The sequence below is a fragment of the Sinocyclocheilus rhinocerous genome, unplaced genomic scaffold, assembly GCF_001515625.1.
Source record: "Sinocyclocheilus rhinocerous isolate Xijiao unplaced genomic scaffold, SAMN03320098_v1.1 scaffold1294, whole genome shotgun sequence".
NCBI classification, from domain to species: Eukaryota; Metazoa; Chordata; class Actinopteri; order Cypriniformes; family Cyprinidae; genus Sinocyclocheilus; species Sinocyclocheilus rhinocerous.
In genome coordinates, this window is record NW_015656157.1 from 827,995 (window position 1) to 846,056 (window position 18,062).

Genomic DNA, 18,062 nt, shown 5'->3' on the forward strand with positions numbered 1-18,062 from the left:
AAAATACTGAGAAAATCGCCTTTAAAGTTGTCCAAATTAAGTTCTTAGCAATGCATATTACTAATCAAAAATTAAGTTTTGATATATTTACATTAGGAAATTTACAAAATATCTTCATGGAACATGATCTTTACTTAATATCCTATAATCTATAATTTTGACCCATACAATGTTTTTTTGGCTATTTCTAAAAATATACCCAAGCGAATTAAGACTGGTTTTGTGCTCCAGGGTCACATATTCAGTGGAATCAATCTGCCTAATCTTTATAAGGTCAAAACACTTGTAAAATCTCTAACTGGTGAATATCATAGAAACTTGTACAGGTGACATTTAAACAACAACAAAAAAAAAAAAAATTGTTAAACCTAACATGAACAGTAGTGTCCATATGGAAGATTCAGGTTTGAATCTGGCTTGCGACACACCCTGATCCCATTTCATCGCTCCCTCCTTAAAAATGATCAGTCCAATAAAGCAAACATAAATGTATTTGTTTGTATATGTTTTATATATTCATTTTTAATTCATTTTAATTTAATTTATACTACTACTAATAATAATATTTATCAATAATAGAAATACATATTAAATAATAATATAAATAATATGATCAACAAGACTATGGCTAAAAAAATTCATTCCAGTCAACACCCAATAAAGCAAAAAAAAAAAAAAAAGCATTTATTTATTTGTTTTTATTTAATTATTTATAGCTATTTGTATTTATTTTTAATTAATATTTATGTAAAGTCAATTTTAATAAATAAATAGTAATAATAATATTTATTAATAATATCAATTAATCAATTAATTATAGTAGAATAAACAATAAAGCTAAGGCTCAAATAAATAAATTAATTAATTAATAATTTTACAACTTGTTCAGTTTGGTGCCTTGGTCCTGATTAAACATGTAGCTCATAAATCTAAATCTGGCGTCATAGTTTAGTATATTTGTCGTAATATACTAAACTATGATGCTCATTTGGAAGACAGAGGTTCAAATACGCTTAAGTAAATCATTCTCATTAACTATTAAATTCTAAATCCAGATTGTGGGTTGCAGTATTTGTGTGTGTGTGTGTGTGTGTGTGTGTGTGTGTGTGTGGACATTTGTGTCCTGATGCGCCATCATGATCTAGCCTTTAATGAGCGCCCATCTACATGGTCACTCAGTGACCGTTGTGTGTAATCCAGAGCCTGGGGCAGCCGAGGATGGAAAGATGGAGCTAACGACGGGGCTAATGCGCTGCTTTTGCAGTAACACCCCCGCCCCGCTCTCTGCTCGCCTCCGAACATTACTGTCACAGATTGCCCTCGCGCCAGAGAGAGAACATGAGGAGAGATCAGCAGCAAAGACGAACGAGGAGAGTGAGTGAATGAGAGAGAGAGAGAGAGAGTGGTGATTGAAACGCAGCAGTAAAAGAGAAGAAAGAGGAGGGGAAGATAAAGGCCGATAGAGCAGATGAAGAGGAGAAGAACTGACAGAGTGAGAGAGATGGCATAAAGATGCAGCGGGAGACAGTAAGACGACGAAAAGAGGAGGGCAGAGAAAGAAAAACACAAGGAGAAGGAGGAGAAGGGGAAAACCAGGAAGGCAGAAAGGATAAGACACATTTGAAAACGATTATTCCTTAGTAAGCTAAACGTTTGAGTGTGTGTGAGAGAAAAAGAGAGAGAAAAGATAAGAGTGCAGAGAATTTTAATCCAAAAAAAGAAGAAAGCACTAATGGATTGCTCCTGTTTTAAGAGAAACTTGTTGCTGCCCTGTGATGGAAACCTAACTCATATTTCCAAACCAAACAAAGCTAATTATAAAGCAAGCAGTAGCGCTGAAATACATTCATTTACTTTCACGTTTAACTCGCATTTAAAACTACGGTACACAATTTCTGCTCCACTAGAGGCAGCCAAGCTAACTGCTAAAATCATTTTCAAAACAATTTTCAACAAACACAACCAGGCACATCACTGGCAGGTTGCTCAAAGTCATTCTCTGACGAAAAAAAAACAAAAGTTGGCTCACCATGGCTCCAAAAATAATTTTTTTTTTTCCCCCCCCGAAATATCTTTCAGTATAACATTTAACTCTCATTTTAAGCTATGGTAGGCTACACAATTTCTGCTCCATTAGCAGCACCAAAGCTAATTGTAAAAAATGTTAAATAATAAATAAATAAATAATAATAATTAAAAAAAACATTTCAAAAAAGCTTTTTTCAAAAAACCGTCTTTAATTTACTTTCTGTAATTTACTTTCTGCTACGGTACACACTTTCTGCTACATTAACAGCACCAAAGCTAATTGCAAAAATTATTTTTAAAACAATTTACAAAAAAAGGTTTCAAAACATCTTTTATTTACGTTTCACTTTTAACTTTCGTAAAGGTCCAAAACATTCTTGAACAAAACATCTACACAAGCTTGATTTCAAAGCCGCGAGTTTCTGTTTACAGACCTTCACCTAATTTATCCATCATGATATGTTGGTCAAAACAACAAGGAACATTTTATTGCTCAGAGTTGTTCTGTTATAGCTCACGAAACCTTTGCTGTTCTCATTTTTTGTACTCCGCATCTGCTCAGATGTTTCTTGTAACTCTTTGTGAGACAATTGTTGACATGCTGTGAGAGTATAGAGCTATAAATTGAATGTGCATTAAGTAGATGAGATAATTTTGTTGATACTGCACTTAAGATAAACATTGTAAATAATCCGGCGCCAGTAACTATCTTGTTGACACTCCAACACAGTAGGTGGCACTATTGCATTTTTACATTCCACTACACAGCTTTTCGATTGTTTTTCTATGCAAACACGCTAGATTTAAATAAAAAGCAAGCCCCTCCATTTAAAATAAGTTTTAAAAAAAAACACCGTTTGAAACCTGTTTTTTTTCCATTCCACTGTCCTAAGTTTCACATTTTTAAATGCAAAAACACGTTCTGAGAACTAGCTGTTGCCACCCATCCTAAAATGGAAAAAAATACTTTGGCCACAGTAATTGTGCAGTGAAAATTTGGTATTTTGACAGTGCTAGTTGAGTTTGTTTTTTGTTCTTTGAGAATAGTATGGTTTTTTCTCAGGAAACCTGTAAAAATGTATCCCATTTCTTCCGGATTTTAAATCAGCGTTTTACAACAAGAGGCTGCAATTTTTTTGGCATCTTGGGAAACTCACTGATTTTTACTGTGAGTGACGACACATTGACCGTTCCAAGATGGTGGATGCATTGCCGTGTCTGGAGTGTTCGAGTCTGTGAATACATATCAATGGGTACAAGTCGAAGCTTCTGAGTTTATAAGTTGTAAATGCTAGTTCTACAAGAAACTAAACTCATTTTTACAAGTCGGAATCTCGTAATTACGAAACTTCCAACATCTATAAAATCTAACTGACAGCTATGATGTTGATATTTGCATACTGAAATTTGATTGGTCTTGCATGCTGAAAGCCTAAAGCCTAAAATCCTTTTTTACCCTGGCAAACTCTGGTATTTCTTACTGGAGATGCAAATCTATTTAGTATTTCCTTTTTTGGAGCTCTTTTGACAGTACAGAGGACAGCTATTTTTATATCGGTCAATTCAATTTGGCCTGTTTGGTGTAAATGGGTTCGTGGCAGATGCGATGAGCCTGAGAGACAAGCCCAATGGAAAGTATACCTCATCAGTGTTGCCTGTCTAGTAATACTAGATCAGGATGTGTCTGAGCTTAGAAGATCACAGCTGCATCCAGTACAGTGAAATGGACGGACAGACACACACACACACACACACACACGCACGCACATCTAGAGATTTCAGCAAGAGCCGAGTGACCAGCGACACAGCAGGATATGAGTACAAGCGACGGATGGCAAACAGCTGCCGGGTTGAACCAGGGGACACCCAGTACATATTGCCCCTCTTTAGACCAGTGAGGACTAATACACACTCACACACCGCGGCTGAGGCAGGAGGAGAGGCTTTGTTGAACCTCCGCCGCATTGAGCCCCGCTACATCCGCCACATGTCGCGCACAATCTGCTCCAGACAAAACACACACACACACACACTGACACTCTAAGGGGATTACACACATACACACACACACACACACACTCGCGGTGTAGAATGAGAATGCACATAACATGAGAGAGCTTATATAACAATGAGCCGGCGAGGGAACGTAAGAACATTACGAGCCAAAAGCGCACCACTATCCATTGATATCCAGAATAACAACACAATCACACAAAAACAACACGTCAAACTCACCCACTTTAAGATATGAGCTTTAAATAGCACAAGCATGCTATGCAAACAACAACACACACATTTTTTTTTATTTAATTTAATTTTAAATTATTTAAATTAAATTGGTTATATTTCCAACTAATATTGCACATTTAAAACTTCAAAATAATTTTATTTTATAATCTTAATTTTTTGTGAAAAAAACAATAAATTGAAGAGCTAATTACATTTGCTCCTGACACATGTTGTAAAAAAATAAAATCATAATGTTTATAAATTCAGCTATAATTTCATACAGTTTAGCTATTTTTTTAAATGGTGGCATACAGTGTTTTTATCGTATTCAACCCATGTCCAATTTTGACAGTTTTTTTCATACTAATTTCTCCAGTTGTTATCCATCTAGATATATTTTTTATTTATTTATTTTAGTATTATTATTATTATTTTATTTATTTATTTATTTGCAATGAGCATTTTGCCTTGTACAGGAAGAGAGCAATATGACAGCCCGTGTCCCCATGAGCACAACAAATTACCTGTAGGGTCCCAAATTCTCTCACACTGGTCCCAGGCCATTGGTCTGTCCTTAATGGAGTCCTGTAATTTTATCTTTATAAAATGTAGCTGAAGAAACCAAAAGATATTTAGTAAAGCAAAACTAAAGGACTAAAGTGCTTTGAAGAGAAAATGAGCTGCAGGTGTCCTGTCCTTAGATTGCCTGTCTGGCACTCTGTCATTCAACACTTTCTTTAGGGAGAGACCGTAGACACAACATGCTGACTGCTTAAACTATTTCAGCCTAATTAAACATCTTATTTACAGGACTGTGTGTAGGTTGAGGTAATAGATCACTTGTCAGTTAAACTGATAGAAACTCTCCTGTTGCCACATTAAGTACAGCTCAATTTGAGTCATGTTTGCCTGTTCAAAACTCAGTGCCTTGATTCTAGAGTGTTCTGGGCGGTTGCCAGGGTGTTGTTATATGGTTTCTAGGGTGGTTACCAAATATTTGGACACTGTTTCCCCAAACCAGTGTGGTTTTGTTTTCGTGTTAAGGCTGGCTAATGGAAGCATTTCAGTTGGTACCGATATGTCGGCCAGGTCGATTAATTGGCTGATATATCGCCTATTTTTGTGTGAATTAGAATTTTCGCTCAGCATTTTCTCCCTGGATTGATTCTACATCAAAACATGCTGAGAACTAATGTTGGTCTGAAATGATGCAGAGGCCTTTTTTGGCCTTAAGTGAGGTAATACGAGTGCTGCTGAATAGCCTTCTGGGCTGCCGCAAAGCTTTTTAAAACGGAACCGCTTCCAGCGGCCCTGCTGCACTATCAGCATGCAGAACCAGCGAACGTGATTTATATTTGTGTGTGTGTGTGTGTGCCAGCAGACCAGATAGATGGGGAAATAGTTCTGCTGTTATGTCACACTTTATCTAAAATTCATCACCCACCGGAGCGATCAATACTGGAAATGCAATAAATTTGAATACAGCGCAACACATGTCTAAAATGCTTCATTTTATAGACTCGCATTTAAACTGCCAGTCAAAAGTTTGGACACGCTTGACTGGATTTATAGTTCTCATGATCTTAAAATCCTTTTGGTTAGAAGGTTTTTATACGTGGCTTGAAATGAGTTTTGTAGACAAATTGTGCCTATGCATGAATATGCATAAATGCACAAAACAAAAATCTTAACCTTATTGATATTTTTAATGGATTTTGTTTTGGGTCGGATAGCAAGGGAAAATCAGCCAACAAGTGTCCAGCATAGGCCTACATGCAGAGCTGGCAGCAGGGCACCTACATCGGGCATTCATATTTTTAGGTGGGGGAATGGGAGGATAGGGGGTTTCGGATGGGAAGTGTGCAGAATGTGGAAGGTGCAGAACATGTAGTGTGCCCCAAGATTAAGAATATGAATATAGATAATTTGCTTCGCAAGCACTAATAAAGAATGAGTAGGTAGGTGTGCCCAAACTTTGGAATATTTCACCGCTCGTTAACCTCATATCGACACTTTTGGGTTTCCAGTCACTGTCATTAGAAATGATGAGACTTTAATCCTGAGATTAAACCACAGAGAAGGTTTGATAGAAGAGAGGAGGTCAGGCACACATCACGGATGGGAAATGGAGTTTACGGAATAATAGAGAAGGGCAGGGAAGAGGAGGATTAAAAAGGAAGGTCGGTAACGAGGGAGCTGATCGGTAAAGACAGAGATAAGGGGAGAGAAGAGGAAAAAGGATTTTTGAAAATCGAGCTACACACAGAGCAGTTACCGAGTGTGTGAGCGAGACAGACAGACTGAGAAAGACACAGAATAAGCGAGCAGTTGTGTCAGGTTTCATCTTCATCTTTGGCATTGCCTGCTAAAACAGATGCGCAGAAACACACGCGGACGCGTTCAAACTCTCTCCGTCTTCCTGTAGTTTAAGCAAGTCGTTAGTGTCTGTCAGACCGCTGAGGTTTTAATTTGATTGATGATGATTCACTGCTGTTTAATTCATCACGGTGCTGATTGCTACTCTCACGTTTGTGTTCCCACAGTACTACGAGATGTCCTATGGGCTCAACATTGAGATGCACAAACAGGTAAGACAAACCTGTTGGGTGAATTCACTAAACGTTTTGCTTGTGGTATTTTAGCACTCCAAAACGGCATCTTATTTTCTGTTCACATTGCACACAGATCAGATTATCAGGACTGGCTGTTTATAAACTTGCAGCTATGCACAATATTGTGCATGTGGTCTGACTGTTCACATTTGTGACAGATACGGATGGAGTTTGGGTCCAGTTTATAAAAGTCTAATTTCATGTGATCTGACTGTTCACACTTGTAACACATATGGATGTAGTTTGGATTCGGTTTGTACACGCCTGATTTAATGTAATCTGACCATTCACACTTGCAACACACATTGATGTGGTTTGGATTCGGTTTGTACACGTCTGATTTCATATAATCTGACCGTTCGCACTTGTAACACATATTGATGCATTTTGGATCTGGTTTATAAATGTCAGATTTTATGTGGTCTGACCATTTAAACACGTATGGATGTGGGTTGGATCTGTTTTATAAACATCCGATTTCTTGTGATCTGACCATTGGCAATCGTAATATATATGGATGTGGTTTGAATCTGGTTTATATACATCAGATTCCATGCATTTTTTTTTGTTACATAAATTAAGTATAATTACATTTTGCGCTGTATTTATTATTATACAAATATTTTAATATTAATAATAATGTACTTTTTTTTTTTAATAACCTCGGTTTAACGTCTCATCCGAAGGACGGGTTGGATCTGTTTTATAAACATCCGATTTCTTGTGATCTGACCATTGGCAATCGTAATATATATGGATGTGGTTTGAATCTGGTTTATATACATCAGATTCCATGCATTTTTTTTTGTTACATAAATTAAGTATAATTACATTTTGCGCTGTATTTATTATTATACAAATATTTTAATATTAATAATAATGTACTTTTTTTTTTAATAAAGAAGAATTTTCCCTAGAAATAATTGAATGGATCATCCTCCACAACCAAGCACTCTGACTTCTAAAATAAGGAACTAGACCATGCACATTGTGTTCAATGTGATACCTGATTTGCATAATTCCTTTTAAGAATCGGATACTGAAACCACATGCAAGTGCAAATAAACAACGCTATCAGTAGGTGCAATTCATTCTCAGTGAATTCCCCCATGTGTGTTGGGCAATGAAATGGTTTTAATGGAGTTTTAGGGAGGGTCATAATACTCCATGATTCTCCATAATCACACACACATATTCATAACATCATATACACACACACACACACACACACACACACACACATGCTTTTTGGAGACCTCTTAAAAGCATGAAGTGGGCTTTGTTTACATTAAAAAATAATAATTATAATAAAAATTGTAAAAATATTTTTAAATAAAAATGTATTATTATATTATATTATATAATATAATATTATAACAGGAGATTTTACCCATTTTTGTAGACAATATGCATCATGCGATCAAGGAACAAACTTTGGGTGGTTTAGTGTTAGTACCTCCTGTTGAATGTGATACCTGATTTGCATAATTCCTCTTGAGAATCGGATACTGAATAAAATAGGCAGTGCTTGAGTGTGTCTGTCTTTCCTTTCCTCTAACTGATTTCCTTATAAATCAGTCTTTCCCAGCATCAGTGGCGTGTGAAGAAGGGGGTAATCATACACGCTCTCTGTGTGAGCTAGAACACATGAATGGAGAGCGATGGAGGAAGACAGAAAGAGAAAAAAAGACACTGGAAGAGAGAGAAACCTAGTATCGGCATAAAGTTTGGTTAAGAACCGCCCACTTAGAGCATGTCTTATTGACATGTGAAGCAAGCACCCACAATTTTTTGTTTTTATGTGCCGTTTAGGTGTGCGGTTGTATGTCAGTGGGCGGGGCTTTGGTACTAATGCTTTCATATTCAACAAACTGATTTGCCTCCTAATAGGATTCACACATGTCTCTGTCTCCACCCCTCCTGTAATCCTGCTTTGATTGTAGTGCTTTTAGGTTTTTCCTGTCTGTCTCTCTAGGTCTCACTCCTGTCCCAGTTCATTTAAAGCACTGGATTAAGACAAACTATGAGGGGTGGCTAGACAGAGATCTAGATGGGTCAGTGTGTGTATGTGTGTGTGTGTGTGTTAGCCGCTGAATTCTATGCTGTGTGAAATTGCTACATGATTTTCAGCAATGCTCTGATGATGTTTGCACATGATTGGCATCTCAATCATAATTCACCGCATCTAAATAGATGTGTTCACTGAATCCCTGAATACATGCTTGAGATATGAGATATTAACAATAGTGTTGAATCATTGTCATATTAATTATATTGTGATATTAATTTTTTATATCTATCTATCTATCTATCTATCTGTCTGTCTGTCTGTCTGTTTGCTTTATCTATATGTCTGGCTTGCTGTTGTTCTATCTATCCATCTATCTCTCTATAAATCTATATCTATCTATCTATCTATCTATCTATCGTTCTATCTATCTATCTATCTATCTATCTATCGTTCTATTGTTCTATCCATCCATCTATCTCTCTATAAATCTCTCTATAAATAAATCTATCTATCTGTCTGTCTGTCTGTCTATCTGTCTGTCAGTCTGTCTGTCTGTCTGTCTGCTTTATCTATATGTCTGGCTTGCTGTTGTTCTATCTATCTCTCTATAAATCTATATCTATCTATCTATCTATCTATCTATCGTTCTATCTATCTATCTATCTATCTATCGTTCTATTGTTCTATCCATCCATCTATCTCTCTATAAATCTCTCTATAAATCTATCTATCTATCTGTCTGTCTGTCTGTCTATCTGTCTGTCTGTCTATCTGTCTGTCTGTCCGTCCGTCCGTCCGTGTGTGTGTGTGTGTGTGTGTGTGTGTTTTCAGCAATTCTGTGAAACAGCCCCTCTAATGGCTCTGGCATTATGATTACAGTCAATGCAGTGAGGTGTGTGTGAAAGAGAGAAAGGTGGGATAGTGGACAAAAAGAAAAACAGCAGAACCATAAAAAAGTGGAAATATAAAGCCACACGAATACGCACACACACACGCGCCTTTAAAGTGATGCCCCCAGATGCAGGTTTGGTCTTATCAGCCTGCCCTCTTTATGTCTAATGGAGCCTCTTTCTCTCTCTCTGTCTCTTTCTCACTCTCTCTCTCTCTTCAGAAATTTAAAGGCAAATATTAAGCAATGACGTTCTAATCACTGATTGTGGTCACAGGCACAGAGGTATTCAATAAAGGCCTCATTTTCTCTTCTCCTCATCTGTCACATTAAGTCAGGTATGTTCCTTTTTTACATCGTTATTAATTTTGTTTAATATATTGTGTGGTGGTGTGCAGTTTAAAGTAGCTCCGCTACAAACACCGAGCTCTAAAACACAGGTTTGCTTTGCTCCTCATGTAGGTATTAGAGTGCACTTAGAGGTCTGCTATGTTTCTGTGCCTCCATCACCGCAAATACTCCTCCATTAGAGTGTGTGTGTGCGTGTGTGTGTGTTTGAGAGAATCACAGAGCCTTACCACAGGACAGGAAGAAAAGAATGAAAAAACAGTAAAAAGAGGATAATGGCTGCTGGAGTATGAAGGTGGATGGTGACTGGGCACCGTGAGGAACGTCTTGAAAGGAACGTGTGCGCGCGCGTGTGTGTGTATGCGAGTGAAAGTAATTAACTGTTCATGTGTTGCAGCGTGTGTGAAACACTTGTCTGCCTGTCTGTTGTTTTTCTTAGTGAGACTATAATTAAACGTGTGTGTTTGTGTGCTCTGTTGCAAGGAGATTGAGACTATTCAAGCTATTCAGCCCTGAAGAGCTCTCTCTCTCAGAGAGAGAGAGAGCAGGAAAATGGCTGAATGAATCGAACTCAACACACACACACACAAACTAGACCTATTTTCTGAAAACCTTGCCTATGTAAAACTCACTGCTTCAATTCTATGTGGTTGCTAAGGTGTTCTAAGTGGTTGCTAGGATGTCCTGGGTGATTGCTAGGGCGTTGCTGGGGCATTTCTATGTGGTTGCTGGGTGTCGCTAGAGTGTTCTGGGTGGTTACCAGAATGTCATGAGGTGCTGTAAGTGCATTGCTAGGGTATTTTGTATGGTTGTTAAGGGGTTGCTAGGGTTTTCTGGGTGGTTGTTAGGGCGTTATGAGTGATTTTAGTTCATTGTTAGGGTTTTTGGGTGCTAGGTTTTTTTTGGGTGATGTTATGAGCATATTGCAGGGGTGTTGCTGGATGGTTGATAGGGTATTGCTTTGCAGTTGCTTATGGTGTTCTGGGTGGTTTCTCTGACATCTTGAGTTGTTTTAAGCCCATTGCTAGGATGTTCTGTTTGGTTAATAGCATGTTGCTATGCTTTGATAGGGTGTTGCTAGGTGATTGCTATAGTGTTTTTTGCATTGCTAAGGTTTTCTGTTTAATAGTAGCACGTTGCTATGTAGTTGATAGGGTGTTGCTACGTAGTTCTTGGTGGTTGCTAGGGTGTTCTGGGTGGTTGCTAGGGCATTTCTATATGGTTGCTAGATGATTGCTAGAGTGTTCTTGGTGGTTGCTAAGGTGTTCTGTTTGATTGTTGCTGGTCGCATTGCTATGCAGTTGATAGGGTGTTACTACATAGTTCTTGGTGGTTGCTAGGGGGTTGCTAGGGTGTTCTGGGTGGTTGCTAGGGCATTTCTATATGGTTGCTAGATGATTGCTAGAGTGTTCTTGGTGGTTGCTAAGGTGTTCTGTTTGATTGTTGCTGGTCGCATTGCTATGCAGTTGATAGGGTGTTACTACATAGTTCTTGGTGGTTGCTAGGGGGTTGCTAGGGTGTTCTGGGTGGTTGCTAGGGCATTTCTATATGGTTGCTAGATGATTGCTAGAGTGTTCTTGGTGGTTGCTAAGGTGTTCTGTTTGATTGTTGCTGGTCGCATTGCTATGCAGTTGATAGGGTGTTACTACATAGTTCTTGGTGGTTGCTAGGGGACTGCTATGGTTGCTAGGATGTCATGAGTGGTTTTTAACACATTGCTAGGTTGTATTGTTAGATAGTAGCGTGTTGCTTTGTCGCTAATTGATAGGGTGTTGCTACATGCATAGTTCTTGGTGGTTGCTAGGGCATTTATGTATGGTTGCTAGGTGATTGCTAGAGTGTTCTTGGTGGCTACTAGGGTTTTATGAGTGTGTTTTTTTAAAGGGGTCATATGATGTTGCTAAAAATGTGCTTGGGAATTGAGAGCCCAGTGCAGTTGTACAGGTTTATCACTGTCACTGTTTTCTCTTCTAATCGAGCGTGTGTACGTGTGTGTTCTCTTGCAGGCGGAGATCGTGAAGCGACTCAGTGCTATCTGTGCTCAAATCATCCCTTTCCTCTCTCAGGAGGTATGATGACAGTGATTGACAGCTCATCAGGGTTCTGGGGTCTTCTCCCACAGGCGCACAGACACGTTCTCGTTCCCCTCCCTGTCAGACTGATTCACCCTCAGTCTTTTTTTTATCATTCATGTGCACAAAATTACAATGAACCTAAAACCTCCATCCCAGCTGTGCTAAATGGCCCTCATTTCATTATTATCTGTCATTCACTTTCTCTGTCTTGTGTATCTTTTGTTGCTTAGACATTGACATGAATATAATCTAAGCTGAAGCCATTTGTGTTCTTGGGAATTGAGAGCCCAGTGCAGTTGTACAGGTTTATCACTGTCACTGTTTTCTCTTCTAATCGAGCGTGTGTACGTGTGTGTTCTCTTGCAGGCGGAGATCGTGAAGCGACTCAGTGCTATCTGTGCTCAAATCATCCCTTTCCTCTCTCAGGAGGTACGCTGACAGTGATTGACAGCTCATCAGGGTTCTGGGGTCTTCTCCCACAGGCGTACACACACACACACACACACACATTCTCTCCCCCCTCCCCGTCAAACTGATCCACCCTCAGTATGGCAGACAGCTTCTAGATTTTAACGACCCCGTCTCACATCTCTGACTAAACAAGGATTGCTGATATCCTGCGTTTTTTAACGAAGCCGCAAACTCCTGCCGCGTTCAGTTACCGAAAGTTGTCTGCGATGACTTGATGAGCTCAGGTTGCAAATTCAGCTTGAGTCCAGCATCGCTGTTTCCTTTATTAGCAGCTCTGCTACTAGTGTTACAAGCAGACTCCAATCTCACACCATTGGTTGAACCAGAAGTCCAACATTGACTCACTTTACCTTTCAAATGAGTCCAAACAACCGATCCTGTTACAGCAGGCTCCAAAGTCACACCATTGGTTGAGCCAGAAGTCCAACAATGACTCACCTTTCAAATGAGTCAGAACATCCAATTCTAGTGATTCACATACAAATTGAGGAGTTCTTGGTGAAAATAAACAAATTAAAAGGACAATCATTTATGCATTCTCCACTTTTTCCAAACCTGAGTTTCTTTCTTCTGTTGAGCACAAAAGAGGATATTTTGAAAAATGTTGGTAACCAAACAGATGAAGGGAGCCATTGACTTTTATGGTGTGGAAAAAATATGGAAGTCAGTGGCTACCGTCAATGGCTTGGTTACCAACATTCTTCAAAATATCTTCTTTTGTGTTCAACAGAAGAAAGAAACACAAACAGGTTTGTAACAAGTGGAGGATGCATAAATGATGACAGAATTTTCATTTTTGAGTGAACTATCCCTCTAAAGTTCTCGTTCTCTACATGTTGCTAGTTTCTATAAATTTGCATGAAAGGTAGAAGGAGAACTTCATTAGAAACTCTTGAGATTCGGCTGTTGCTTTTCTAGTTGTTTTTGTTGTTGTTGTTGTGTTAGTATGGATGGCAAAAAGACTGGAATGGTTTGTTCTGTGTCCCAGCATATTCAAAGCTCCAGTTCCCTTGTCGAGGAGCAGCCATAGATCCATTGCTATCTTCAAAGCTTTGGAGCTGCAGTCCTCTGGAGTCTACAGTGGGCTCTGCATGAATGCAAACTATGAATTAATGCAACTCACCTTTAGAGTTCAAAACCGAAATGGAAAATGAGAAAGGATTAACATAATTTCTCAAAATTTTTTGCAAGAACATTATATATTTCATATATATAATTTTATTATATAGTTTATATTGATATATATTTATATGACGTGCTATTTTATTATATAATATTAAAGTATATTATATGTTAATTTATAATTAATTATTATTATTGTTGTTGTGCATAATGCTATAATAATCTGATTAAATATTGTTCATTTAAATTTTAATTAAGCAAAAAAAAGGCATTTGTCAATTTTTCTTCTTGAGATTCACCCATTAATCAGCCACAGTTCTGTTATTCTGACTAAATAAAAGTAAAACTTTTATTGTGGTTTATGTAAGACGTCTGTAAATAACATCCTTTTACCGTTCATTATTTTCATACAGTCTGTTTGTAAATATAACCTTTTATATAATGTATACTGATAGAGCTCCCTTTCATTTGAGGATAGCTGTGGTCCAATAAAACGTCTGGAATGGATCCTCATTTTAAATGAGGAGGATTTATTTGGGCAGATGAGCAATAAAAGATCAGGCGGAACTGTATTGATTAGGAGGTCACCTTTAGCATTAGCTTGAGTTAGTGTCTGCTGACGGGGAAGGACAGAGTGATATGTCTGTCAATACTGACTGTGTGTGTGTGTGTGTGTGTGTGTGATGGACAGGGATGGAGCGAGAGAGTGTGAGAGAGATGGAGGATAAATACAATTTTTGTGAGACTTTAATTCACATTTTATTTGAGTGTGCTTGGGTTTTTGTCTACAAGTGTGTATACTGCATCTCTGTCTTACCATGTATCTTTGTGTGTATCAGCATCAACAGCAGGTTGTTCAGGCGGTGGAACGTGCCAAACAGGTCACCATGGCAGAGCTCAACGCCATCATAGGGGTGAGTGAACTCTGACCTCTCATACTGATATGTCGGATAGAAAAATAGATAGATGGATGGGTAGACATAGACATACATACAGACAGATTGATGGATAGATTAAAAGTTTGATGGAGTTTGATGGATGGATGGATGGATGGATGGATGGATAGATAGATAGATAGAGAGATTGATAGAGAGATTGATAGATAGAGAAAGAAATATATGACATGGTGGAGGGGAGAAAAAAGAAAAGAGATATCAGAAAGCTGATAAAGAGAGGTCTCTCTTCTCTGTGCTAAATTACAGCTTGTTTTGTTGCTGGCTGTTATGGAGTGACACACTCTCTCTTCAGTCCACTGTCTCTCTGAGCTCTGATCATATTACTGCACTTAAACCCCAGTGATACGGTGATACAGCCCACACAGGACAACAGCAGACAGAGACTGACAGAGACTGACAGAGACTGACACCACTGCTGCTGTAGGCTGACTGGAGAGCTTTTGGACTGCTGAGTTTATGAACTATGAAGTTACAATTAGTTACTTAGTTACTTTCTATATAGTTACATTCTATATTTATAGACCTGAAATATTCTCATAATTCTATCAAAACAGGAAATTGGGTTGGGACATATCTATCTGTCCATCCATCCATCTATCTCCATGTGCATGTCTCTGCCTGTTGTCTTTATCTTTGTCTCTTTGTCTGTCTGTCTGTCTCTCAGCAGCAGCAGCTTCAGCACCTGTCTCACCACACTCCAGGTATTCCTCTTACTCCTCACCCTTCAGGTCTGTCTCTGGGCGGCACGTCAGGGCTGCTGGCCCTCACCGGGGCTCTGGGAGTCTCCGCCCACCTGGCCAACAAGGACGAACGCAACCACCTAGACCCTGAGCACCTGCGAGGTGAGTGTCTATCTGACCTGTCTTACTCTATGTACATTTTTTATATCACAGATGCATGGGGCTATTAAATGATTTAATTGTATAATTAAATAATAATAAATTAAATATATATTTCCTCTTTAAAGGAATAGGTAACCCAAAAATGAAAATTTGCTCATAATTTACTCGGGCAATGCAAATGAGTTTATTTCTTCATCAGATTTGGAGAAATTCAGCATTACATCACTTGATCACCAATGGATCCTCTGCAGTGAATGGGTGCCGTCAGAATGAGAGTCCAAACAGCTGATAAAAACATCACAATAATCCACCCTGAATTTGTTTATTACAAACATGCTGTTTTTCACTTCACACGTTAATTGATGGACTGGAGTGGCGTGGATTACTTGTGGATTACAGTATGTGATGTTTTTATCAGCTGTTTGGACTCTCATTCTGACGGCACCCATTCACTGCAGAGGATCCATTGGTGAGCAAATGATGTGATGCTAAATTTCTCTAATTCTGATGAAGAAACAAACTCATCTACATCTTGAATGGCCTGAGGGTGAGTGAATTTTAAGAACATTTTCATTTTTGAGTGAACTATTCCTTTGATAAAGACTTCAACAAGGCACAAAATGCATGCAACTGGTAAAGTTTGTTAAGAAAGTTTATTGTGCACTTATTGTGCACCTTGAAAATAGGATTTGACAAGCATTAAAGGGAGCATGATAAGAGAGCGATGGTGCAAAAGTTGGCCTAGAAAAACACAAAGTGAAACATAGAGAGAACGAGGGTGTGTTGAGTTGGTCCGGCAGATTAGATAGACTTCTGAGAAGCCTTGAAACTCTGATAGACTGAAGGCCAGAGGGGCGATTTGCTCGGGGAGCTCAATACAATGGATGTATTTTTATTGCACCCTGACTGGATTTTTCAGCATGACCTTGGCTTGCTATGGAATTGTTCTTATTATTATCTAGACTGACGTCAATCCCCAACCCCTCCTTCTCTTTCTCTCTCTCTGTCCTCCGCTCCCAGAGGGTGCGCCCAGCAGGGTGAGTATCAAACTTGTGTGTTTGTATGTGTATATATGTGCCTCCACCCCACTGACTTTGATAAACGACTCCAAAAACAGAGTCCTTAAAAGAGATGTACGGATTATGAAATCTGACTGACCTTTCAGGACTCTCTAAACAGCACTGTTCCCACCCTCTGCCATTAGCGCTGAGGAAAAGTGTTCATTCTGTACTTTTAATATAACAAACCATAATTCTCTGTCATTTGGTTGCATCATAGTCTTAAAGGAACAGTTCACACAAAAATGAATCTTGCTAGCTTGTCTGCTTACCATCATGTCGTTCAAAATCTTGACTTGAATCAGCTGCGAAAGGTCACATATTCAGAGAATAATGATTTAAAAGCTATAATATGTCTTTAGGAGATTTGAAATATAGTGAAAATCCTTTATTGTTTCAAGGAAAAAATAAGCAATTTAATTTTGGGTGTACTGTCTGTTTAAAAGTTTTGACGTTCATTTAAACTGATATTTATGAAAGCTCTGTTCATTTACTCATCCTCATGTCATTCAAAACCTGTATGACTTGTATAAGCTGCAGAGGGCAAGAATGTTTGTGAACAATCACTAACTTTACGTCTGGCAGTCATAAAAAAACTATAACTTCAGGAGACCACCAAAGAATAAAAATATTAAAAAGGTAATTGCAATTTTTTTTCTCGCAATTCTGTCAAAAAAAACCTCATGAACTATGAACTCAGAATTGCGAGATATAAACTCAGAATTTTTTTCTCGTAATTCTGATTTATGAGATAAAAATTCGCATTTGCATTTTACATTTTTTTATTCCATGGTGTAAACGTGCTTCCATAGGACTGAGCTTGCATAGGAATGACTCAGAGGAGAAAGAGTCATAACAGCCAAGTTCTTTAAGATGATTTCTTGTTGCTGACTGTAGAGGAAGTAAATGAGGGAGTCAAGAAGGAAAGGTCTGAGTGAGGGGGAGTGACAAGAGAGAGAGAGAGAGATTTTGGAGAAAACTGGTTTGTTTGAGAGAACTGGGCTTCTTTGTGCACTTTTTTTCTCATCTCAGTCCAATGCACTTTCTGTTTGGCTCATAAAACTGCACCGTTGCAGAAAACGAAGTGTTTGAAGTCACTGATTTGAGACTGGTTTTGCTGTACTCCTAATAATGATGAAAGTTTAAAAATGGACAGTTGACACTAGATGGTGACCAAATGTTTTGGGCCAATTCAGTATTTAGTATGTTTGTTGTTGTTGTTTTTAATTGCAAAATAGTGCAGGATTCTGCTTTAAAGGAATAAATCACCCAAAAATGAAAATTGTCATCATTTACTCTCATTTGGGTTTTCCATACAGTGACCTTTCTTAGTGACCAAATATCAAAATTTACCTATAAATCCCTTCAGCGCAATTCAAATATGGTGCAGGGTTTACATCATGATGTTTGGTTAAGAGACA

The 18,062-nt window shown here is 38.3% G+C and overlaps 1 protein-coding gene across 1 annotated transcript in view; it reads left to right on the forward strand.

The window, feature by feature from the left end:
- LOC107719559 (transducin-like enhancer protein 4) overlaps nt 1-18,062 on the forward strand; it is a 58,042-nt gene that overhangs the window by 32,748 nt on the left and 7,232 nt on the right. Inside the window, exons 7-11 of the mRNA XM_016527004.1 lie at nt 6,801-6,845; nt 12,124-12,186; nt 14,625-14,699; nt 15,406-15,583; nt 16,604-16,620. Of these exons, the coding sequence (XP_016382490.1) occupies nt 6,801-6,845; nt 12,124-12,186; nt 14,625-14,699; nt 15,406-15,583; nt 16,604-16,620 (378 nt within the window). The remainder of the gene's footprint in view (nt 1-6,800; nt 6,846-12,123; nt 12,187-14,624; nt 14,700-15,405; nt 15,584-16,603; nt 16,621-18,062) is intronic.